Source organism: Rhinopithecus roxellana, chromosome 17 (assembly GCF_007565055.1).
Source record: "Rhinopithecus roxellana isolate Shanxi Qingling chromosome 17, ASM756505v1, whole genome shotgun sequence".
Lineage (NCBI taxonomy): Eukaryota > Metazoa > Chordata > Mammalia > Primates > Cercopithecidae > Rhinopithecus > Rhinopithecus roxellana.
The window spans coordinates 85,173,297-85,199,926 of NC_044565.1; the positions used below are offsets into that span (position 1 = coordinate 85,173,297).

Here is a 26,630-nt window from a genome sequence, read left to right on the forward strand (position 1 = left end):
GGGGACTGCTTGAGGCCAGGAGTTTGAGACCAGCCCTGGGAACACAGCAAGAACCCTGTCTCTCTAAAAAAAAAAAAAATTTTTTAATTAGCTGGGTGTGGTGGTGCACACCTATAGTCCTAGTTACTAGGAAGGTTGAGGCAGGGGATGATTATGCCACTGCACTCTAGCCTTGGGGGACAGAATGAGGCAGAATGAGAATGAGAAACAAACAAAAAGGAAAATGCTCTGGAATTCAAGTGTTTACACAGTCCTGTGACTATATACTATTGTGCATACAACCTGTCTATATTAAAAGGGTGATATTTATGATATGTGAATTACATTTCAATTAAATTTTTTTTCTAAAAAATAAAGTATAATCTAAAGACAGTTGCAAATAGCAACCCTATGTTTGATTTAAAAGGAATATATTTAGAACAGCGGTTTTTAAACCAGGGGAGAGATGTCAACCATAGTCACTTCAAGGTAGAGGGGGATTCGGCTGTGCTCATCCTTCTTTTACTCACCCCCATGTTCTGAGGGGGTAAAATACAGATTTGCAAGTTCCTAGAAAACCTGCTATAACTCTCAACCTGAGCACCACTGCAAGTTATAGTCTTTCATTTGTCAAATCATTCAATTTTAGTTTTCTTCACTATAAATTACAGACCCGGACCCAGTAGTCGATCTTTTGTGACTTTGGCTAGCATGGTAAACCTCATAAAATATAATTAACTCTTTGAAAAATGAGGCTGTGGGCACACACAAAACAAGGGTAAATACAACAAATCAGTAAGCCTTTGTGGAGCCCTGGCTGTCTCCCCACCATGCTCCAACTTGCTACTCTACCTTGTTATCTATGAAAGTACTTAATGATCAATGAAAGTACAAAAAGCAAACAGGTAACAAATGCTTTTTTAAAAGAACACTGGACTCAAATGCCAAGAATATTATTACTGGAAAAAGGGCAAGAAAAATAAAGGGCATTTTAACAAGGCGGGATTTCCACTAAAACTTGAATGAAAGAATGACATTGCTTACTGTGAAGTCCAAGCCAATTGTTTCATACTGCCTATGAATCTTTTCTGCAAGATCATCAAACAGTCTCACTATTGATGGCTTTTCCAGGGACATTGCTTGGCTAAGCCCTGAAGAAACAATCGCTGGCCAAGTCTGTACAATACAGTCCCAATCATGAAGGTTTGCCAAGCACACACCACTGTGATTTCCAAGGAGACAGTACAAGGCACCCTGCAGAAAAAAATATATACATATGTTTACATAGGAAATAAGAAGTATCGTGTAGCTGTAGCCAACACACCTACATGTTGATTTTAAATGAGTACTGATGACTTAAATGCTTAACATTGGTTAGTAAAATATATTCACACATTGAACATGTTACTTTTTAGAAACTTTAACTTGACATTTAAGTGGCATCCATTAATATTTTCTCTAAGTCATTTAATACAGAGTTTGGGACAGGTGAGGTGGCTCACACTTGTAATTCTTGCATTTTGGGAGGCCAAAGCAGGTAGACCGGTTGAGCTCAGGAGTTTGAGAGCCTGGGCAACATGGTGAAACCTCTTCTCTACAAAAAATCAAAAATTAGCTGGGCATGGTGGCACACACCTGTGGTCCCAGCTCCTCAGGAGGCTGAGGTGGGAGGATCACTTAAGCCCAAGAGGTCGGAGGCTACAATGAGCCGTGCTTATGCCACTGTACTCCAGCCTAGGTGACAAAGCGAGACCCTGTCTCCAAAAAGAAAAAAAGAAATTGCTCAAAGAATGGCTACTAATAAGGTAATAAAGAAACGTAAGGATGTTTCTAAGAATACATATTCCATAGTAATTTTCTTCAACTATATCATAAAAACCACAAAATGTGCCACCCTTAAAATTTTAGGGTCTAATGTTTGGTGTTTGAAATAATTTATTAAATAGTAGTTAACACCCGGTTGCTGAGTAATTTACAAAGTACATAAAAACTATATTGTGTATTTATTACTCATGAAAGTCCAATTAACCACAATGATTCTGATGACAGCAGGTATCCTTTGATGACAGCAGGTATCCTTTCTAAAGGGCTTTTTCATAAAAAGAGTTATTAGTATCAAAATATTTTGATTTCCAATTCACCTCACCTGATTCCAATCTAGCTTGTTACTGACTTTGTATTCCACTCCTCTCTACTGGTTCTCCATAAGGTCACTCATAACCTGGATTTTGTTGATCTAATAGATATTTTTCTATTTTGATTGTACTTGACCTCCCTAATTTTGTCCATTTAAACTGCTCTCATTAAGGTCAACAACAGGATAGTCAATGAGTCAAACCTACAAGACTCTTGAATTATACATCTGCACTGGGGGTCTGCAAATATTTTCCATAAAGGGCCAGAAAGTAAACAGCAAAGCCATTTGCTCTGTCTCAACTACTCTTCTCTGTCACTGTAGAGTGAAAGTAGCCATACATAATACATAAAGGAATGAACATGACTGTGTTTCAACAGAAGTTTTAAAAAAGCAAGCTTTGACTTTTACAAAAGCAAATAGCAACTGACCCTGGGCTATAGTTTATTGACACCTCTGTCTTACAAGCTTCATGGAACATGTTTAGGGTTCATCTTCATTATCTCCAAAAAAACAATGAACGTACTCACTGACTCTTCCTTCTAGAAAGACCTCTCCCTGCCTTCTGTGATTCTTCCCTATTTCTTGATACCTTTCTGACCTCTCCAGTGTCACTCAGCTCTTCTATTGGCTTCTAAAGGAGTTTCTCAACATATGCCCCTTGGTCCTCTTCTTAATCTCCTCCTAGGCTTTCTTATCCATGCCCATAGATTTCAATTATCATCAACATACATGGAAATGGTATCTTCGGACTCAGATGTCTAACTGCCCACTTGACAGTGCTCTTAGTTCACTGGAACCACTTCAAATTAAACTAGTCCAAATTAACTATGTCATCATCTATTCTACTCTCGCTCTCTCTGATGTGCCCAACAACTAGTTGTACGATCCAAAAGCTTAGTAATTTACACATTTCCTTTTTTCAGTCCCCTCATATTCAATCACCAAGTCCTATCTGTTCTCACTCTTAATTCACTCTCAATCTCTTCCTTTCTACCTGACAGTATAAGCAATCATTATATATTACCTATACTCTATTACATCCCCATAGGATGTAATAGTTGCCTTATCCTGTATCATTTCTTTTCTTCTGTACTCCAATTACATAAGCTTTCATATCATTGCTCAAACTTACCATATTTCTTCCTTCCTGTCTTAAGCCCTTCCTTCATGCTGGTCATACTACTCTAAACTTCTTGGTCTTTCATCCCTCTTTCCCACAGGCCAGCCAGACTACTTGGCCACTAGCACTCAAGTTCAACAATTCTTTTCCTCAGGAAAGTCTGCTTCTTACATTTTCTTCATCAAAATACTGATCACAAACAGAGGTAAATAAGTAAATAATGAGTCTTCTCATATCGGTATGAAACAAAGATTATACCTGTTTAAAGGTGAATCGTGTTGATATCTTCAATTTACTTTGAAATACATAAAAAACTGAACAGATATGCGATAAAACAAATATAGCGAAATCTTAAATATAGAATCTCAATGGTGAAGATATGGATGTTTACTGTAGAATTCTTTCAACTTTTCAGTATGTTTGAAAATGTTTACAGTGAAAAAAAAAAAAACCCCGTACCTTGAATTGCTGCTGTGTAACATCTTGTCTATCAGGCCTTAAGAACTCCAAAACCAAGGGAATGATATCTCTGCAACAGAAGTTATATGCTCCCAAGGCAGCAAAAAATGTTTGCTGAGCCTTATTTCTCACCTGGAGGAAGTATTATTAACAAAGGACTTTTATTATATATTAAAGTACAAAGCAGTTTAAAACAAATTTCAAAAACAATAATGATAATTTACATGTTTTTCTCATTAACAAAAGAAATTTCAAAGCAAATATCCTAAAAAACAAGTAAATGATTATCTTTACTTATATCAAAAGGAAAGCACATTACCACCGACCATATCCATGGTTTAGGTTACACTGACTGAAATATGTTTGATAAAAGCGAGACTGAATGGAACCAATATGCATTTGCTCAGTAACATAGCTAAAAGTAATCAGCATACTATTAAATTTTTTATTCTGAATTACTTTTCATATGAAGAGCCAGATTTTCTCTTCTGTCCACACAAGGAAAATTAAAGAATTTCCAGGAGGAACTTAAATAAACCAAAACAGACACATAACAACTTAAAATTCTTAAGGTAAACCTTAAGCACAATCTCACATATTTTTGACCCAAACAAAACATTAAGTATAAATTTACAACTTATGAACTAGTTAAACAGTAATGGATAATAACTGGTTATAGTAGGCTGGGCACGGTGGCTCACACCTGTAATCCCAGCACTTTGGGAGGCTGAGGCGGGTGGATCACCTGAGGTCAGGAGTTAGAGACCGGCCTGGCCAACATGGTGAAACCCCGTCTCTACTAAAAATACAAAATTAGCCAGGCATGGTGGCGCATGCCTGTAGTCCCAGCTACCGGGGAGGCTGAGGCAGGAGAATTGCTGGAACTCAGGAGGTGGAGGTTGCAGTAAATGGAGATGGCGCCACTGCACTCAAGCCTGGGTGACAGAGCGAGACTCCATCTCAAACAAACAAACAAAAAAAGAGTTTGAAATATGCACAATATGTTGCTTTTCCTATAACCAGTTTTTTTTGTTTTTCTTTTCCCGCTCTGTCACCCAGGCTGGAGTGCAGTGGCGCCATCTCAGCTCACTGCAACCGCTGCCTCCCAGGGTTTAAGCGATTTCCTGCCTTAGCCTCCCATGTAGCTGGTACTATAGGTGCATGCCACCACACCTGGCTAATTTTTTGTATTTTTAGGAGGGAGGGGGTTTCACCATGTTGCCAAGCTGGTCTTGAACTCCTGATCTCAAGTGATCCACCCGCCTTGGCCTCCCACTCACAGTGTTGGGATTACAGGCATAAGCCACCATACCTGGCCTCAAACTCATTTTAAACATTACTTTAGAGGGAATCTCTGAGCCAGAGATTAGTTACAGTTTGAGTATCCTTTATCTAAAATGCTCAGGTGCCCAGGCATGGTGGCTCACACCTGTAATCCCAACACTGTGGGAGGCCCAGGCAGGAAGATCGCTTAAGCCCAGGAGTTCGAGCCAGCCTGGGCAATACAGTGAGACCTTGTCTCTACTAAAAATGAAAAAATTAGTCCAGCATGGTGGCGCATGCCTGTAATCCCAGCTATTCAGAAAGCTGAGGTGAGAAAATCGCTTGAGCTCAAGCTCAAAGCTTGAGCTCAAAGCTACAGTAGGCTGTGATCACACTGCTGCACTGCAGCCTGGGTAACAGAGACCGTGTCTCAAAAAATAAAAATAAAAATAAAGTAAAATAAAATGCTCAGGACCAGAAATGTTTTGGATTTGAGATTTTTTTCCGATTTTGAAACATGTGGATTATAAACTTCCTGGGTAATCATCCCAAATCCAAAAATCTGAAATCAGTAATGCTCCAATAAACATTTCCTTCGAGCATCATGTTGGTGCTCAAAAAGTTTTGGATTCTGGAGCATTTTGGGTTTCCAATGCTTAACCTGTAGCTAATTTACATTATTTTACAAAGATAGAATAATTGTTGCACATGAATCTCTTTTGCCTCCACTATCTTAAAAGACAGCCCTCACAATTCATGCGGTAGCAGCTTCCTAAAACCTAAGCATAATGTCTAGGAGGAATTATGTGGCCTTTGTAGACTGGACTTAAATATCACACTAGCACTGTCTTCCAAATTTAAATAAATGAGAAGTAATTACAAATAGCAACATTAAGCATTATAAAAAAATGACTAGCAAACTTAGCTTGAATATATTTGCAATTTGAAAGCTGTTTTCTTTTTTTTTTTTGAGACGGAGTCTCGCTCTGTCGCCCAAGCTGGAGTGCAGTGGCCGGATCTCAGCTCACTGCAAGCTCCGCCTCCCGGGTTCACGCCATTCTCCTGCCTCAGCCTCCGGAGTAGCTGGGACTACAGGCGCCCGCCATCTTGCCCGGCTAGTTTTTTGTATTTTTTAGTAGAGACGGGGTTTCACCGTGTTAGCCAGGATGGTCTCGATCTCCTGACCTTATGATCCGCCCGTCTGGACCTCCCAAAGTGCTGGGATTACAGGCTTGAGCCACCCACCGCGCCTGGCCTGAAAGCTGTTTTCTATGCTAACGTGAGTTAAGAGAGCGTAGCTTTTGGTTCTGGTTTTATTACTTCCTGGATGTAATTACTGGAAATTACAATTTCCAGTAATTGAGAGAATAATTCCAATTATGGGAGAAATTATTTAAACTCTCTTGTTAAAGGGGGGAAATTAAGATTGCATGTAATAAAATGGGAGGGCAGGAGGAGAGTGCCGTGTTTGGATAAACCTTACCTGACTGTATGAACTTGTAGATAAGCGAAGAAGATCTCTGATCATATCTTGATGTATCTTTTTGTATTCACAACCCTCAACAGTTAGTGTCCGTAGCTAAGAAAACAATTGCAAAGTATTTACTACAATTTAATTATGAAAACACAACTAAATACTCATCTGGAAAACTGGCATTTAAAAAATCATTATGAAAAACATATTTACCTCATGCTGTAACATTACTCTATCAATCAACAGTGCTCTGATATGTTGTTTTTTCCCATGGAGCTGGAAAACAAAGTAGCAACAAATATTTCAACATTTTCACTAATTGACTTCAACAATAGATGCCTCTAAAATACCTTAGTAAGCGGTCAAAAAGGTCCCTGGTTGGCTCGTGAGTGGTGGTGGAATTTCCTTTATTCTAAAGACATCAGGCTTATATAAAAATATGCTATCTTAATTAATTTTATGGGTAATAGTAGAAATATCCCCCCTTTTAAACAGCCCATCCAACACCCTGTTTTTCTCTGATAGTTTACTATTAGACCCACGCATGGGAGAGCAACAGTTGTGTTCTTATTCAGCTAAATATTGCAAGTACAAAAACAGCCTAATAAGACAATTGCTCAACTCTCTTAAATCTATAAATAGCCATAGCCTTTCAGGGTAATAATATATGTTTACTACAAATTTTAATAATAATATCTTTTAGATTTCTAAAAGTTATAATTTAAGCTTTTATCCATATAATCTTCTACCTGGTCACCAAAGGCAGATAGTTGAGGCTCAAAGACTCTTCTTCTTCCACACCACAGCTCCTTAGTCATTAAGCCTCCCAATTCTACCATTTTCAAAACATGTTATTTCCATTTCAACACCAGTGACTTGACTCAGGCTGTGTTTTTCACCTGGAGTGTAATAGTTAACTCCCTTTCTTGCTTCCAGTATCAATCTCTTTGTACTTACTGTTCACAGTGGTGGCAGGGCTTTTTAATGTTTAGTGAATTGAGTGTTGACTTTTCCAATCAATATTCAAATCAGATCTACTTAAGAACCCTTAATGACTCTCCCACTGCTGAATATAAAACTGAAGCACTTTCTCACAACAAAGTATAAACAACCTAGTTTACCCCCTACAGCCGCTGGCCCCTAAAATATGCGATGTTTTTATATCTCCTTGCCCTTTTACATGCCATTCCTTCTGCCTGAAGTATCTAGCAACTGTTGTCTAAACAATGAACTCACACAACCTTTTTACACTCGATTTCAGTAAAAGTTTCTGGTATAAGAACACTGCCATGAACATCTCTTGGCTTACACTGATACTCTTTCTTCCGGGGTCCCAAAGAAGCTTACGATGACTTCTACTGCAGCATGAATATAATACAAGGTAATTTTCTCAGATCTACATAAAGTGCAATGCTTTAAGTTCATGCCTGTAGATAATTCCTCCTATTTTTAAATTCCTTCAAGTTCTTACAAGGTAGTCTCAATGCTATTGTCCAAATTCCCATTGAGAGTTTAGAGACTATCTAGTCTCAGTGCTATTGTCCAAATTCCCATTGAGAGTTTAGAGACTATCATGGAAACAGGCAGAAGATTCTGTATAAGAAAAACACATTTTTTGCTAGGATCCATTTGATTTCTACCATGATGTTTTTAACTTTTACATATTTTTAAATCTACTATTTTTCCTTTTAGGGAAACTTCCTCTATATGATGAATAATATCCAAACTAGGAGGTTATTATACATCTTTAAAAAAAAAATTAGTGCAGACTTTTAGGTGAAAATACTGACCCGATTTTCCATTGATTTCTTTACTAAGTTGAAGCTTTTCCATCGTGAGTCAAATTCATGCTTGTGAGATCCTTGGAATTGCAAAAGGTCTCCAATAATCTGTGTCAAAGAATTTCACATTGTATTTGTTTGCAAGTCATCAATCCAAGCTTTATCATATTAATAATTATGCAACTATTAAATGACAACTGTACCTTTATAATAAGAAATAATGACTTGGTATCATCTTCTGAATTATCAAGTATGTGGTCTATAATGGGAGAAGGAAAAGGATTTTGGTTAAAATATTTTGAACTACTGTAAGAATCTTGAGGCATTAGTTAAGAATCCATTAAGAAAAAAATCACTGCGCAATATTCTCACCATTTAGAATAAAAAACGTTAAGTAAACACATGCATGTTATAGATTAAAATTCCAAAATACTTATTCCAAAGTACAAATAAGTTAAATGTACAGATATACTTACTAAGAAGTTTCCTTATAACTGCAGCAATTGCTTCTCGGTGGTTCTCTCGAGACAGATCTATTTTGAAAAAATAAAAGAAGGTATTTTAGACACTGAATGCTCCTCAGACTTTTAAAGTTAGTATCAACAGGTTAGGTCAAGAAGGGATAAAGTATTGGAGGAAAAAATAGGTCTGCCTTCACCATAGTTGGATTAGTGGCTAGGCATGTTACAGCAACTTCTAAAACCTCTACACTTAATGACCTGCTTATGAGAAGTCTATCATGCTTCAAGATAAAGAAAAATAATAATAAAAAATAAATAAAATGACCTGCTTATAAAACTTCATGGGGCAAGAAGGTGGGAGGGGCGAGGGAAAGAAAAACCACCTTTGCTGATATTTCAAAGGCTCTAGTCACTAATTAGAGATTAAAATACATGGAATTTTCTAATTAGTGGGTGACCTAAATCAAGCAATTACACCCTAGCAATTAATGTATGTAACTAACTTTAGTGTTAATCCAGCAATGAGAAAGGGTGCTAAATTTCTAGTCATGTTATATTCGGAACATTAATGATAAAATGTTTTACATAAATGTTATTATAAAACTTTATTATGATAGGAGGGTATAAAGTTCATTCAAATATAGGGTTACAATATTCCTATTTACACCAAGTATAATATATAAGTGCTAGAATAATTTTAAACATAAATGAACATTATGATATATAAAAGCCTACCTCTGTACATAGCATTCAAATACAGATTGACCCAATTTCTTACTGGCTATTCTTTATATAATAATTTTCCAGTTTCTCCAGAATAGGCAGAAATGACTACTGTATAATTAATATTCTTTTCATATATCAAAAAAGAGATTAGGAACATCATAATACGAAACTACTTCATTTTAGGCTGGGCGGGGTGGCTCACGGTTGTAATCCCAGCACTCTGGGAAGCGAAGGTGGGTAGATCACTTCATGTCAGGAGCTGGAGACCAGCCTGGCCACCACGGTGAAACTCTGTCTCTACCAAAAATATAAAACTTAGCTGGGCTTGGTGGCACATGCCTGTAATCATAGCTCTTTGGGAGGCTGAGGCAAGGAGAATCGTTTGAACCCGGGAGGCAGGGAAGCAGGGGTTGCAGTGAGCAGAGACCGCGTCACCACATTCCAGCCTAGGCAACAGAGTGAGACTCCGTCTCAAAACAAAACAAAACAAAAACACTACTTCATACTTCATTTTGTCCTTGTGGAGTTACTGACAAAAATAATCCACACAGATTTACTAGGATTAGGATTCACATACCGTATTCAAGTCCAGTATACAACTTTGTCTCTTCCAAGGACACCATACTTGGTACTCTGTATAAAAACAAGAGTGCTTGCATTTATTAATAATACCAATATGAAGTATTAAAGGGAAAAGTTGCATTGCTGGACTGTTTAAACCAAAACAAAGATTATGTTCTTTTAACAGACACAGATTTCCCATCTTCAATGGGAAAAATCAATCTATCTTTCTCAAGATCAATGCAGTTTCAGTTAGAATCATGTTATTTATCTTAAAGAAAAAATGTAGTGACTTCAGGGGGCCTCCTAAAGGAACATAATATTGATATCCAATATTCAAATGTGAAAAATTAAATATGATAAACATTTATATAAAGAAAAGTCAGCTTAATAATGGTACAACAGTTAAAACTCACAAATTTTACTAAAGCATATAGAACTGACAAGCTTATTTAGATAATCATTACCCTTCCTCTTGAAGTCAGTCAAACACATCTCTCCTAACATGTGCAATAAAAAGACCTCTTTTCGAAGAAATTCAGGCGTAAAAATCACTGTTTCCTAATTAAAGATCTGCCATAAAGAATTATGATGCCACAACCAGAGGCTACCCTGAGCCTATAAGCGGTAGCCCTGCTCTGCAAGGCTACCACAACCAGACCCAACTAGTTAAATTCATTAAACAGTTAAAAGTCACTTTTTACATATGCAAGAACAGATTTTATAGGAAAATGAGAATTGATATATCTGAAATCTACATTTTCTCTAGTAAAAAATATACCTCATTTTCAATATTTTATTTCAAAATATGAGATTCAATTCAAAGCTTTTATTAAACAAAGAGATACATTCTAAAAGGAAAAATAGGCACAAATGCGGCAAGCATATACAGAGTTAATAAACAGCAATCTTGTTATTATTACTAATCACCAATGAACTGCACAGCACTTGCCATGAAGAAAATACCATTTTTAAATCAGTACATCCCGAGCTATATTGTACACCCTCAAAAAGTAGCTGAATTAAATGGGTTATCTCTACCTTAATATTTGACAATTATGAATTTAAGTAATAGGAAAAAACATTTCTAAAATGTCAGTTATTTAACTATGTTCCTCACCATAACCCAGTACAGAGGATAGCAACAATACCTTCTCAAGCTTCAAAACCAAGCCCACAGAGTATAAACAAAGAATGGCTTCTTTTTCACTAACTTACTTCAAAGCTTAATATTTGTTTTCCTTCTATAAAGCTTCAACCACTGGCAAACTTGAGCATCTTATATATTTTTGCATGATCAAAAATATGTATGTATCCAAAATCTGTTAGTAGAAAATACAATCAGATTCCTTTACATGAACGTCAAGTCTTTACTGAAATTAGATTTCACCAAAGAGAAAAGGTCTGTACTCAAAAGTAACAAGAATAAAACACAAGAGGGTTCCCACCCTCCCCCGCCCCTCCCATTGTTAGAGCAAGGGGAAGTGCTTGCTGTGAGCCATCCCATTAGAGTATGTGTCTCCCCACTGCTGCCATAAACAGTTTTCTGAAGTAGAAATATACAGCCTGCAGCTTACCCAGTCTGTATCTAATGCCATATAACATTAAGTCAAGCATGAATTTTAATTACTGTCACTTTAGTTACAGTCATATTATACAAAAAAGAGAAAAAAAGCATTCTTTATGATCAGTTATTCTCCATAGGTTTTACTATATCAAAAAAGCTGTCATTTGGGAATTTAAAGTTTTTCAAACAAGTTTCATCTAAGAGTCCGGACACCAAATTTCTTTAAATCCATGTGACACTTTGAATTGTTTTGTTACCAGGGAATCTGAAAAATTATCACTTATGCTGACTACTTTTAAAAATCCTGTATAAGATTGTAAAATATTAAGTAATATATTTAAATAAAAGCCTTATCTTCTTCCTTTACTTTTAAAACTTGGATTAAAATACAGCTTCCATATCTCCTACAAAGAGCTGACCCTTGAACAACACAGGTATGGGTCTACTTACACGCAGATTTTTTCTTCAACTAAATGTATTAGCCAGATGAGAAATCTACACATATGGAGGGCTGACTTTTCGTGTATGTGAGCTCTACAGGGCCTACTGTGGCACTTGAGTATGAGTGGATTTTGATATGCTGTGGGTCCAATCTCCTAACTACACCAAGGGAAGACTATATGTATAGGATATATCTGGGTAGTACACATTACAGCTTTTATTTATTCTTATCCACCATAATTTGATATTTTCTTGCCTACCACAAATTAACTGGCTTAGCATGTTTTACAGTAACTGCTTCTCAGCAAGTGTAGCTACTTATTTTTTTTTTCTTTTTTTCAAGACAGGATCTCCCTTTGTCACCCAGGCTGCAGTGCAGTGGTATGATCATGGCTCACTGCAGCCCCAACCTTCTCAGTTCAAGTGGACTCACACACACTTGAGGCTCTTGCACGCCACCAAGTCAGCTAATTTGTTTATTTATTTTTTGGTAGAGACAGGGTCTCGCTATGGTGCCCAAGTTGATCTCAAACTGCCTGGTCCCAAGTAATCCTCCCACCTCCACCTCCCAAAGCACTGGGATTATAGGCATGAGCCATAGTGCCCTACCTCTTCTGATCTTTAGAAGATTTTTTACGAAAAGAAATCTCTATCCATTACCCAAGTAAAATATTATGACTCTGTCTCTTTGTGATGTTACAGATCTACTTGTACCCAGAATGTAATCTCTGATATATAAAATGGTTCTAGTAGCTTTTAGCTATGCACATAATCTTAGGTGAACAGGCTTAAGGCACTGTCTTACAGATCTATATTCTGACTAAAACCTATAGTAATAGTACGTAAGTTAAATCAAATTCCATCACTACCTCCCCCTTCCCCATGTGAAATCCATCCTACTCATTCACTAGTTCATTTTATAAACCATATTATCATTTAACCTAAGGAACACTACAATTCAAAAAAATAATTCCAGCACAACATACTGTAAATAACACCTCTATATAATAATAAAGTTAAATCTGCTTCATAGCTTCTAGATAGTACCAGGCCACCTAACTTATAGTAAAATGTATTAAAATATTTGTACCACTAAAAAAAGACCTATGAATTTTCAACAACTATAGTATTCATACCACTAGATGGCAATCTTCTTTAGATATGATTAGAGCAGAACTATGAAAAGAATCACTTGTAGGAAAGAAGGGATGGTGAAAAATAACTATTAACACAAAAACAAAATATATAATACAAATCACATATGTAAATGAAGGCTGGGTGAATTGTCATGAAACAGCTGTAAACAATAATATAAAATTCTTCCTGTGTATAAGTGAAAGAACATCCTATCTTCCCAATAACCCTTCCCCTTCGAAATAAAAATAAACATAAAAGATGTAAAACCAAGCCACATAAAAGATTTTTTTTTCCCTTCAAAGTATAAATGTTTCACAAGAGACAATTAGGCCTGTTTTTGTGTCCTATTATCCAATTCAATCCTAGGTAGCAATAATAACTACAAACACAAACGAAAACCTGGCTCTTATCCTGCCAAGTGAACAAAGGGTTGCTAAGTAAAGAAAAATCTTATATGCTGCTAGATTTTAAATTAACTCTGAAAACAGGAACTATTTCCAAGTCTGACATACAAGCTTTTAAAAATAAATGAAAACAGTCAGAAGGTGAAATAAGGAGAAAACAGGGTTACTCACCGTGGAGTAGTAACTGTTTCCTTTTCTGTGTGCAGCTCCCCCAGCAGAGCTGGGTAGTTTCCTGGAGGTGCCAAGAGAGGTTAGCTAGCCCTGCCCCTCATTGCATAAGCAACACATCCTTTCACATATCAATGAAATGGTCTCACTATCAGACCTTAAGTATGAATTTCTTTGAGTGAAAAGTTAGTAAAAGCTGAGATCCTAAGGATGATTTAACTAAAAATAACGTAATAAATCTATCAGAGGAAAGGGGGCACAAAGTAAAGAAATATTTTGAGATGAAAAATGACTCCTCTACCTTGAGTAACCCTGTTTTTTAGATGTTAGTTTTTTGCATCCTGTGATAGCTGGTTAGACCTAAAAGATTATTTAGAGAATGGACTGCAAAAGGAAAAATTAATGACGATTTCAGGATTAAAGGCAAGTGTCCAAAATTCCTGTGACTCTGGAAAGACATGATCCAACTTCCACATCTATAAAGGTAGAATTATAAGTATAAACTATACCACAAATATTTCTCTTAAAACACTATCTAAAGGTTCCAAGAGCAAAATAGGTCTTATTTTAAGATTAATTCAGCAACCTGTGATATCTGACAAAACTGTTAGAAATTCAAATTGTTTTCAATGGTACAAAATAAGAAAAAATTTACCCTTAATTACCCACAATTACTTTATTATATCTGTCCTTTGAAACTGTAAAGTTTATAGTAAGTATAAGATATTTAGTGGCTGGGCATAGTGGCTCACGCCTGTAATCCCAGCACTTTGGGAGGCAGAGGTGGGTGGATCACGAGGTCAGGAGTTCAAGACCAATCTGGCCAAGATGGTGAAAACCCGTCTCTACTAAAAATACAAAAATTAGCCGGGCATGGTGGCATATGCCTGTAATCCCAGCTACCCAGGAGGCTGAGACTAGAGAATCACTTGAACGTGGGAGGCGGAGGCTGCAGTGAGCTGAGATTGTGCCACTGCACTCCTGCCTAGGCAACAAGAGTGAAACTCCGTTTCAAAAAAAAAAAAAAGATATTTAGTAACCCTATATTGCTAAAGGCCCAAAGGTACATGGTATCCCCAAAGTGGATACCAATAGGTAGATCATTTACTTTCATGCTTAGAACATGACTTTTTATTTTTTGTCAATCTCTAATATAATAATATAGCACAGAAGATAGGTTTTCCCATTTAGTAGCCACTCCCCTGAACAATGAGATTTTAAGACCATCCCACATACCCTATTAGGACTAACTTAGATATTCTCACAGGAAAACTAAAAAGTAACCTAAGCTTTGGCTGGGTGTGGTGGCTCATGCCTGCCAGTAATCCCAGCACTTTTGGATGTGGGGACAGGTGGATCACCTGAGCTCAGGAAATTGAGACCAGCCTAGGCAACATAGCGAAACCCCATCTCTACAAAAAATACAAAAATTAACTGAGCGTGGTGACCCACGCCGATAGTCTCAGTTATTTGGGAGCTAACGTGGGAGGATCACTTGAGTCCAGGAGATGGAGGGTGCAGTGAACCAAGATTGTGTCACTGCATTCCAGCCTGGGCAACACAGCAAGACCCTATCTCAAAAAAACTAAAAAAAAAAAAAATACATATATAAAAAAGCTGGTGTGGTGGCTCACACCTGTAATCCTAGCACTTTGGGAGGCTGAGGTGGGAGGATCACTTGAGCTCAGAGACCAGCCTGGGCAACATAGTGAGACCTTGTCTCTATTTTTTGTTAAAGAAGAAAAAAAAAAAAAAAGAAGTAAACTAAGCTTCTACGGTTTTTTTTTGTTTGGTTGGTTTTTTTAATCACTGTACTCTTTCTTCCAGAAGACAAAGACTACTCTTACACACACAAGGCAATCTTAATACTGGGTAATCTGACAAAAAAATTATACCAGCTAGAATTTTACCTAAGATTTATATAAATTTAAATGTTTTAAAAAAGAATTATATAAAGCTGAATGTGGTGGCTCACGCCTATAATCCCAGCACTTTTGGAGGTCGAGGCAGGCAGATCACTTGAGGTCAGCAGTTCGAGACCAGCTTGGCCAACATGGTGAAACCCTGTCTCTACTAAAAATACAAAAAAAAAATTAGCCAGGCTTGGTGGCATACGCCTGCAATACTAGCTACTTGAGAGGGTGAGGCAGGATAATCGCTTGAACCCGGGAGGCAGAGGTTTCAGTGAGCCAAGATAGCGCCATTGCACTCTAGCCTAGGTGACAAAAGCGAAACTCCACCTCAAAAAAAATTAAAATACAAAAATTAGCTGGGTGTGGTGGCGGGTGCCCATAATCCCAGCTACTCAGGAGGCTGAGGAAGGACAATCGCTTGAACCCGGGACGTGGAGGTCGCAGTGAGCTGAGATCACACCACTTCATTCCAGCCTGGGCAACAGAGTGAGACTGTCTCAAAAAAAAAAAAAAAAAAAAAAAGAATCATGAATTGCTGTGTGCTTCTAAAAACTGGTCTGGTATTTCAGAAAATGCATAATGTCTCCTAATACCACAGCCAAACTGTTATTAACAATAGATATTTTCCTCAGACATCTTAGACATTACACTAAAATATTCATTACAATTATGTGCTTCATTTTCTCCCTGACCTAGTACATTTTCCCATTTCCTGTGGAGCAACTAATGTGCTAAGTTAATTCTCTTTCTCTACTAGTTTCAAACTGATCTGCTGATAATCACCATAAATTATGCTACAGATATTCATTCTTCACACCAGGCAGTATGAATTTGTATCACAGAACCATGGGACCATCTATTGGAATAACTGTATTAGTTTTTTCAAATCAATTTAGATTTAGAAGATTTTAACAATTACTAACCTATATTAAAATAAGCATTTTAGAAATTTTAAAGGCTATTTTATGATACTTTATGAGATTAACCATCTGTCAAAAAAAGTAAAAATGTTACACATAGGAAATAAATGTCAAAAGCTATACTTTGCCAAAATAAAGCTTCAGCTGAAGGTAATGCCAGTTATAAATTAAATACAATTCTATTAAGAACTTGTAAAAGCCAAAGGAAGACTTAAAACTCCCTCTTTTGGCAATTCAAAGACAAAGAGATGTTCATTTATTCTTAATTCTACTTTATATAATCACTATCCCCCACAGATATATGTAACTAAAAACAACCCTAAAAATATGTATTATTCAATGATTTTTAAAAATTGAAGTTTTATTTCATTATATTATTAGGTATATATCCGGAAGCATTTTATATTTTTATCTATATATGTTTAAATATATAAATATGTACATATATTTAATATAGATTTTTATTACTTCATTACATTATTACATTAAATTTTCACTCTAAATGTGCTAGCGCTAAAACGCAAAACCTTTCAGGCTAAATTTATCTTTCCTTTTTAACTTTTCTGGGAAAAGCCAATAAAAGGATACTCAGGATCAATTTTATAGCTTATAATATATAGTAATATAAACTAATAGTCTGTATTATATGGTATTCATAAGATTATCATAATATATTCTTTTCCTTATTAAAATGCACTTCATTATACAAAAATCTAATTGGTTTTATAATCAAATATATGAAGCTTTTGTCATGATGCACATTTATTTCAAAGGATAAAGCCTTTTGCTTCAACTCACTATTACAATGTACATGTCATCAAGACACAGGCTGATACAAACTGCAAGGAAAATTCCTTGGCCTCTTTAGCAGACCCTTCAGCAGTGCATCCTAATGATCACTCTACTAAAAATTTACTAACATTAAAAACACATGCTTTTGCTCTTAAATTGTTGGATTAAATGACCACAATTCTAATTGTTGCCACCTTCAAGCAGAACTCAATTTGCTGACGTGCTAGGTTTGCTAAGTATGAAATAGCTTTTTGCATGCCATAAAAGGGTCAAGTTCTTACTGTAATACACACTGTTAAGATCATAGGTGAAAATCAAAATAATTTTTGAAGGCTCTTATTTTTAAATATTGTTCAAAATCAATCTTTTTTTCTGGTATAACTCCTCTTATATCAAACAACAAAACTAATGAAAAACAAAAGTCCTTTAAAAAAGAATTCGGCAAATTCCTAGACACACTTATAACAGATGTCCTTACCTGAAATGACCCTAACTTCTCCTTCTTAAACTTAATAATCTAAAAAGCTCAATGCCTAAGAACAATTTTTTGGAGTGAAAAAAATGGGAAATGCATGACTCCAAACAATGACTACACAAAGTATGGGAAAGACACGTAAGCCACATTTTGAAACCACTTCTTGAGGCTTTTTAACGTTTTTGTTGCAAAATCAGTACATCATTTTCCCCTTTGTGTTTTTTGAGGGGGAAGAGAGGGCACTTACTAATTTGAATGTGATTTACATGTGATTTCATTAACTTGCTTAGTAACAAGATACTGATGTTGAAAAAAAGATCTTAATATATTTAAATTATTATCTACTTAATAATTAAGCTAAAATTAATATATACTGCTGATTTTATGCTTTTTCTTTTTCTTTTTTTTTTTTGAGACAGGGTCTCACTCTATTGCCCAGGCTAGAGTGCAGCAGCATGATCTCGGTTCACTGCAACCTCCGCCTCCCAGGCTCAAGCAATCCTCCCACCTCAGCTGGGACTACAGGTACATGCCACCACGCCCAGCTCATTTTTGTATTTTTTGTAGAGACAGGAGTTTGCCATGTCATCCGGGCTGATCTCGAACTCCTGCACTCAAAGGATCTGCCTGCCTCATAAGCCACCACACTGGGCCTCTGCTGATTTTATTCTAACTTGATTTTTTTCACCTTAAATGGCAGAACTAACAATGGATTCAATTTAGCTATTCGTTCAAAATAATAACACTCAGAAAACACTTAAAAAATCATAACAAACTGAGATACAAAAAGTTCAAAATCATAATGAATAAGATTGAAGAAATGTTTATTTTTTTAAAAAAGTTTTTTGCTACAAAATCCTAAATCAACATTTGCTATAGATAAAAAAAAAAAGCAGTATTTTTCCTTTTTAAAAGAACATTATTTATTTTAATTAACTCAGTAAACTAATAGATTAACTTAGTATCTTCACATTTGATATTTTAAAATTAATACCTGAAGTTATTCTATCCTGGTACCATGGGAAAATCTGAATAAAGCCTTCAGGTTTATAGACCTAAATTGTACCTCTGGTATTTTTTACCTTAACAGTGACAAATAAAAAGGTTAAACTGATACAGAAGTAACAGCAATAACAATAACAAACCAATAACTCATTAAGTGACTAAGACCTAAAATATATGCTAAGTGGCAAAATAAAGTAGTTATTTTTACTTACAAGTTAGTAACTGGCTCTCCTTTCAACGGAGGTAGGAGGTTTCCAGAGCCAATTAAACAGTTGTGCACTATAGTCAGACTCTGTAGAATATCATCTCTAGAAAAAAACAAGACATTTTCATATTTTAGAAGACTCCAAATCCCTATTTAATAAGCCTGCTAGAGCCTAGCACAAAAGTTTTATCATGTGGGGATATAAATGATTAAGGTAAAATAACAAATGTCTTCAGTTTACCAACAGTAAAGAACAATTAAACATACATTTATTGCTAACACTATGCCTGCTTACATTTAAACAGGCTCTAAATAATCACAAGTAACAATAATTAACTGCCCTTTGTGAAACAATTGTTAATTTAAGCATCCCTTTACCGAAGACCACTGCCACTAATAAAAAGAGGAAATAATGCTACATTAGATCTTCCAGCTTATTCCATCTTTTAAAAATGGGACTAGTTAAACATTTACTCCAGGCCGGGCGCGGTGGCTCAAGCCTGTAATCCCAGCACTTTGGGAGGCCGAGATGGGTGGATCACGAGGTCAGGAGATCGAGACCATCCTGGCTAACACAGTGAAACCTCGTCTCTACTAAAATAATACAAAAATAATAGCCGGGAGAGGTGGCGGGCGCCTGTAGTCCCAGCTACTCAGGAGGCTGAGGCGGGAGAATGGCGTAAACCCGGGAGGCGGAGCTTGCAGTGAGCTGAGATCCGGCCACTGCACTCCAGCCTGGGCGACAGAGCGAGACTCCGCGAGACTCCCGTCTCAAAAAAAAAAAAAGAACATTTACTCCAAAAAGCAGTTCAGAGCACGACAGAGTTAATGTTAGTCAATCACACTTCTTTCTCCAAGCCCATTCCTAAATGTGCTTATGAAAAATTTGTGGCGTTTGACATATTAATTTTCTTGCTATTATTTCAGAAATTTTCAAAGATTCAAACTATGAAGTCTAATGGTTTCAAATACTTATTTCTTGTTAAATACCTGTGGAACAAGAAACAAAAATCTCATAGAAATAATTCTCAAAATAACATTTTGAGAACAACACAATAAAATCTTAGCTGAGTCTAGGAAAACAGGCATTCCTTTCAAAGAAGGTATATCTACACACACTTTCCAAAAGATATACAAGTGAACCTGCTAAGAAGAAGGTAATAAAAAAAAATTAGAAAAAGAAACCCAGACTTTTTGTGTTTAAAATGTTTAAGTGTTGTCAAATTTTCTGTTATACAACATTATATTAAATGATTTTCTAAGTACATGTACAGTAGATTTTCAAAACACAATTGAAAATGAATACGAGCTATGCCAGATAAAGCGACAAAACACGTCTGTACTCTGCAACTGAATAACTCTAATTATAAAATAAAACCAACCTAGACATTTCAAGTTTTCCATCCCCACAATGCTGGAGTTTGATAAGCTCAGGCTGAAGAAAGGAGTCCAAAAGATAAAAGGCAAAAGACACTTCTTCTAAAGAAGGTACATGCCACTGGATTCCCAGATTCCATAAGTCCCCGGGTTTGCCCCAGTCCTAGAAAAGAACAGCATCTACTCAGCAAGTTGAGAAATTAAAAACGGTAACAACAACAACAAACCCACATACATATACACAATTTTTAACATTTAAAAGAAAATGTACACATAATCCAAACCTAAGCTAGCAAATGACATACAAAAAAGTAGCATGAACACAACATCTTATTGCCTCTTCGTTATCACTCCTGAAAAAAGTCTCCCTGAAGAGTACTCATTATAATATGAGTTTGCTCTAAGAGTGATACCATAAAAGTGACGGTGAGTTTATGTGAGGCTTAGTTTAGCAATAAAATTATATTAGACTACAGACATTACATATGGCATACCAAGTTGTTTCACATACCAACAGGAAAGAAAACTAGAGTTTTAGTTCCATGCAAAGTGAGACAGCACAAGTTTCACACATTCCAATAATAGTTTTAATAATCTATCTTAAAAATAAAAAACTAACATCTTTATATGCCAAAAAAAAAAACACTTTGAATTCCTTAAAACAAAAAACATCAACATATCCTTGAATCCTAAAGTATTGAAAATGCTTGCCTTGATAGGAAAGTATTCAGAAGGAGGCTTGTCAAAGCCACCTGGCACACTGCAGTATTCTGTAGGGTAGATAAGTGTGGTAGAACGGAGAAGATGATGCAAAAGGTTACAAGACAGAGTGTAACCCTGCTTACAGGTTAAATGTAGGGTTCTTTGGAGAATCTTTACAAGCTGCTCCCTATAAAGAAGCAACTTCCTTCCATCCACTCGAGTAATCTAAAAAGAGGGAAAAAATAGTTGAAGATATTTTGGTTAAAAGACCAAGAACCAGTCATTAATGCAAAGTTCAATGTTTGGCCACTAACATAGTCTAAGATAGTGTTTCTCTAAATGACTGTAACTGATTTTAGGATTTTCATTTTAACTGCATTCTAGTAATTCTTTTGTGAAACCACATTTTCTGAGCTTAAGTTTTCATGCATCACAGTAACATCCCTTTCAAAAGAGTCTATTCTCCTAAGAAGACTAAACCTAATTAAACTTTTTTTTTTTTTTGAGAGGGCGTCTTGCTATGTCGCCAGGCTGGAGAGCAGTGGCACGATCTCGGCTCACCGCAACCTCCGCCTCCCGAGTTCAAGCAATTCTCCTGCCTCAGCCTCCAGAGTAGCAGGGATTACGGGCACACGCCACCACGCCCAGCTAATTTTTGTATTTTTAGTAGAGATGGGATTTCACCATGTTGGCCAGGATGGTCTCAATCTCCTGACCTCGTGATCCGCCTGCCTTGTCCTCCCAAAGTGCTGGGATTACAGGCGTGAGCCACTGCGCCCAGCCCTAATTAAACTTCTGAAAAAACTGATAAAGAAAACTTAAGTTTGATTGATGGCCAAATTTAAATAGTAGACAAAAAAAATTCCCAAATCTGATCAACTTTTTCAATTACTGAGTTACCCATATTAGAATTAACTGGTAAAACTAAGTTAAGTAGATGGTTGAACATGCAGTGATCAACTATACCACTCCTTTGACAATAAGAGTATGATATATTCTGACTTTCTGAAGCCTCATCAATACATTTCCAAAACTCAGACTTCTCATATGTTTTAAAGTCATTTTGTCAGGAAGAGCTAAATCCTAAAAGCAAGTCAATGTTTTCATAGTCATGTTTTTTATTCCAAAGATTTACCATACCTCAGACAAAAGTTGAAGATTCCATAGTAATTCCTTGTCTAGCTCTTCATCATTTAATACATCATCATCTAAAAGCAGCAAAATAGTATTAAGGGGAGGAAAAAACTATGCATCCAACTAAATACAGCATTTTAAAATATTTATATTTAATATTTCCAATAGCTGAGGAAAGCCTCTTTTAGGAAGACTTATTATTTCTTCTTCATGAAGCTGGGCTTGCTCCAAAAGGAGGCAGAAACAAAATTTTCAAGAAAATAAACACACCAACCAAGACTTCTGCTCCTCTATATCTCACAAAATAACTGATATTATTATTTATTTATTTATTTTTGAGAAAGAGTCTCGCTCTGTTGCCCAGCTGGAGTGCAGTGGTGCAATCTCGGTTCACTGCAAGCTCCGCCTCCCGGGTTCACGCCATTCTCCTGCCTCAGCCTCCCGAGTAGCTGGGACTACAGGGGCCCGCCACCACGCCCGGCTAATTTTTTTTTTTTTTTTTTTTTTTTGTATTTTTTAGTAGAGATAGGGTTTCACCATGTTAGCCAGGATGGTCTTGATCTCCTGACCTCGTGATCTGCCTGCCTTGGCCTCCCAAAGTGCTTGGATTACAGGTGTGAGCCACCGCACCTGGCCAATAACTGGTATTTTTGAAGGTAACCTCTGGATGGTTGTTGTATACAAATATTAATAAAGTAACATTTTTAAGCTACTGCCAATCTGGATGATACCTTTTTGGAGACAATTTCTCCTCAAATTACAAAATATTGTGTAGCTAAAAGAATCTGTTGTCATTAACAGTTTTAGAAACCAAGAAAAAAACTTATCCAAAATTGTAAAGAGAGAATAATGACCTTATGACTTACTCATTGTAAGCTGAGTTATAACACTGCAGCAGTGGGGAACAAAGAGCTTCAAAGATTCTTCTGGGCAGCACTGAAAACATATTTGTATAAATAAGTTTTTTTTGAAAGGCAAATATATACTAGCACTATTATTTTCAGTGGTAACAAAAAGCTATAAATAAGCAGCTACTGAAAGAACTATGTATTTTAAGCATACAAGCACCTCTGAAATAATTAACCATATAAACTTGTTGATTGTTGAGTCATTAATACATCAGTTCAAAAAAATAAACTCACCTTTACAGCAGCGCGGCACATGTCTGCCACCATGCGACCTGCTACTCTTGTTTCAAATATATGTGAAGTAGAAAAATTAAAAACCTTCTGAAGGGCCACCTGTTAAGATATATAAGAAATGAAAATGTCTAATGAGCATGTTTTCAGAAAATTAAACATCTTATAGAACATAAAAGAAAACGATATATATATTTAGACAATTCCAAAAATAAACAAATGGGCAATTTTTAGCCATCTGATTTTAAAAGAATTTGTTTAATAATGTTACATTCAGGTCTAAGAACAATCTTTGTCCACGATCCTAACTTGAATAAAATACTTGAAGTACTGGCTGGGTGCGGTGGCTCACACCTGTAATCCTAGCACTTTGGGAGGCTGAGGCAGGAGGGTCACTTGACATCAGGAGTTCAAGACTAGCCTGGCCAACATGGCGAAACCCTGTCTCCACTAAAAATGCAAAGATCGACCAGGCATGGTAGTGCATGCCTATAGTCCCAGTTGCTGAGGAGGCTGAGGCATGAGAATTGCTTGAACTGGGGAGGTGGAGGTTGCAGTGAGCTGAGATCGTGCCACTGCACTCCAGCCCGGGTGACAGAGTGAGACTCTGTCTCACAAAAAAAAAAAAAAAAAAAAAATTGAGGTATAAGATTTTACTTGCCACAGAAACCCTACACATAAAATTATACCTGGTGGAAACATGCAATTTAATTATCTTCCTGGCTAACTGAATACAACAAAGGGAAGTTTTCGGAATAACTAATATAATTTGTCATCCTGACAACTACAAACTAGATATCTATCCTTACACCTGAAGCAGTCTATTTATTTTACAATCATGTCACAAAACTTTAATTTACTTGCTCATTGGAACAATGAGTTCTAAACCTGGGTTAACAATACTGAAAAGTATAAACAACTCCTTTTGGTTAAACAAGAGATGATTTGTGTTCATTTCTTTATACTAGCATAATCATAGCATTTATTTCACCCAGTTGTAAGGCAATTTGGCTTTCAGGATTAACATATTTAACAGTGATAATTACAGATGATGGGGAAAAAAACAGAAATGAAAATAAAGTGTAGTCTTAAAGGCTACAGATAATAGGTACCACACTACAGGTAACAGGTACCAACCAATATTGAATAAGTCAATGCTTACTGAATGTCTTACGAAGATAACTACTTCTAATCCATCAATTAGTCTTAGGATTTAATTTCTATCATGCCAGTGATGTCATAAGCAATTTCTAAAACTCAGCTGAGTAATTGTTTTTAATTGTAAAATTAAACAATACAGTTGTTTCTTGTTGTTCATGGTAGTCATGTTCTATAAATTTGCTATGACAACTGAACTAGCAAATACTGAACCATTGCTCCCAGGGGAAATACAGGATTATGTTCCTGTGAACCTAAGTGACAGCATTTTCATCAACTGATCAATACATAATCCTAAGTGTGTTTATGTTTACAGACAACTTATTTAATCCATATTGTTGATTCACTAACATTTAATCCCCAGTCAACAGCACTATAACTCATGCCTGTTGACACTCACCTAGCACAGTGTTTTTTCCATTAGGCATAACACAACTCTCTTATCTTAGGAACCCTTTAAACCCCTTTAAACACTAAACACTTGGGAGCCATTTTTGACATTTTTAAACAGCAGAATCACCAACAAAAAGCACAAAAATGTAAAAACATGGCATTAAATAGATCGCAAAGGAGACAGTTGTTTAAGTGGAGCTGGATATAAGAAGGCAGAGTGCCTAGTTTGCTCTCAGCTGAGAACACATGGTATATGTGAGATCAAATTTAGGTAGCTAAATTTTTGTCAGTCACAAAAGCTTTGATTCTCGGGTTGCAAATAATTACAGCAAATAGGTAAATCTGCAAATATGAAATTTGCAAATAATGAGGAGCAACTGTACATTTCTTTGAAACTTCAGTATGAATGTAAATGATAAACTGCATGATATACACAAAGTAACCTGAAGTCAATTTTAAAACATCAAATGAAACTTAAAAGCTGGAAGTTTAATTTTTGTAGCAATGTTCTTACCATAAATATTTCTTTGGAACATTGGGTGAGGATTGTACTAAACGTAGAAGACAGACCTAATTCGACCAAACTCTCCAAGTGTGTCATTTTCTCAGTTTCTGTCTCTTCTCTTGTTTGCTCCAATGTGCTACTTTCTATAAGTCCAAAGCATCTAAATAATCCAAACAAAGCATAATTTCAGCAACTAAAATCTGGTTTGACATTTTTGGTGGTGATTAAGTAACTCTCTATTGTCCTAACTATTCAAGTGATAGCTACTTAATTTCTACGTGGTTCACAAATTGATTATCCTTTTATAACTTCAGGAGCACCAGTAGTAGCTAAATAAAGGTTATAATGCAGAAATAAACTAAAGTTTCTGGGATAGAAGAATCATTTTCTAGAATGTCAGCTAACCGTTGGTGTGGGTTACAAGCTCACCTGTCCATAAATTGTAAGACGAAGTCCTCAAATTCAGCTGTGGCTGAACAAAGTTCTCGTTCCACCTATAATATCCCAATGCGAAGAAAGATTACATATAGCCTTAGTTTTTTTTCCTGAACTAACAAATTCAATTATTGCCTCCCAAATGTATCTACACTAAACCATTATATTGGGTACTATGAGAAATAGCACCATACTTGCCTATCAATTTAGAAAGACTTGATCTACTACTTTCTAGGAACCAAAGAAAGAAGCAATTAATGTTATTTTACAAGGGCCAAATACAGAAGTCAAGCAGCTATCTTTATTATAAATTCAGTTTTCAAACTGCTGATATATGTAAAGTCTAGTCTCTCACTACCTGAATGTCCAAAAAAACATAAACAACAACATGCTCTCGGCTGGGTGCAGTGGCTGGCCAGACACTGTGGCTCATGTCTAGAATCCTAGCACTTTCGGAGGCCAAGGCAAGCGGATCACTTGAGGTCAAGAGTTCAAGACCAGTCTAGCCAACATGGCAAAGCCCCATCGCTACTAAAAATACACACACACAAAATTAGCCAGGCATGGTGGCACACGCCTGTAATCCCAGCTACCTGGGAGGCTAAGGCACAAGAACCATTTGAAACCGGGAGGCAGCAGCTGCAGTGAGCCAAGATGGCACTACTGCACTCCAGCCTGGGCGACATGCTTGCATTAAAGAAGATAGTTCTGGGGGCTGGGTACAGTGGCTCACGTCTGCACTCTCAGCATTTTGGGAGGCCGAGGCGGGCAGATTACTTGAGGCCAGGAGTTCGAGATC

General features: G+C 36.4%; 1 protein-coding gene across 7 annotated transcripts in view; it reads right to left on the reverse strand.

Annotated features, from left to right (window-relative positions):
• PSME4 (proteasome activator subunit 4) overlaps positions 1-26,630 on the reverse strand; it is a 106,994-nt gene that overhangs the window by 35,109 nt on the left and 45,255 nt on the right. For all 7 annotated transcript variants that reach the window (XR_749655.2, XR_004054325.1, XM_010378889.2 and 4 more), the window contains exons 13-28: positions 25,826-25,890; positions 25,406-25,556; positions 23,344-23,442; positions 23,068-23,137; positions 22,208-22,275; positions 21,077-21,292; positions 20,371-20,528; positions 18,996-19,091; positions 9,978-10,033; positions 8,690-8,746; positions 8,417-8,472; positions 8,223-8,321; positions 6,646-6,708; positions 6,442-6,537; positions 3,696-3,827; positions 1,024-1,233 (exon numbers count right to left, since the gene is read on the reverse strand). Coding sequence is in view for 5 of the 7 variants with exons in the window: in XM_010378889.2 (XP_010377191.1) it covers positions 1,024-1,233; positions 3,696-3,827; positions 6,442-6,537; positions 6,646-6,708; positions 8,223-8,321; positions 8,417-8,472; positions 8,690-8,746; positions 9,978-10,033; positions 18,996-19,091; positions 20,371-20,528; positions 21,077-21,292; positions 22,208-22,275; positions 23,068-23,137; positions 23,344-23,442; positions 25,406-25,556; positions 25,826-25,890 (1,692 nt within the window). In the remaining 2 variants the exon portion in view is untranslated. The remainder of the gene's footprint in view (positions 1-1,023; positions 1,234-3,695; positions 3,828-6,441; positions 6,538-6,645; positions 6,709-8,222; positions 8,322-8,416; positions 8,473-8,689; positions 8,747-9,977; positions 10,034-18,995; positions 19,092-20,370; positions 20,529-21,076; positions 21,293-22,207; positions 22,276-23,067; positions 23,138-23,343; positions 23,443-25,405; positions 25,557-25,825; positions 25,891-26,630) is intronic.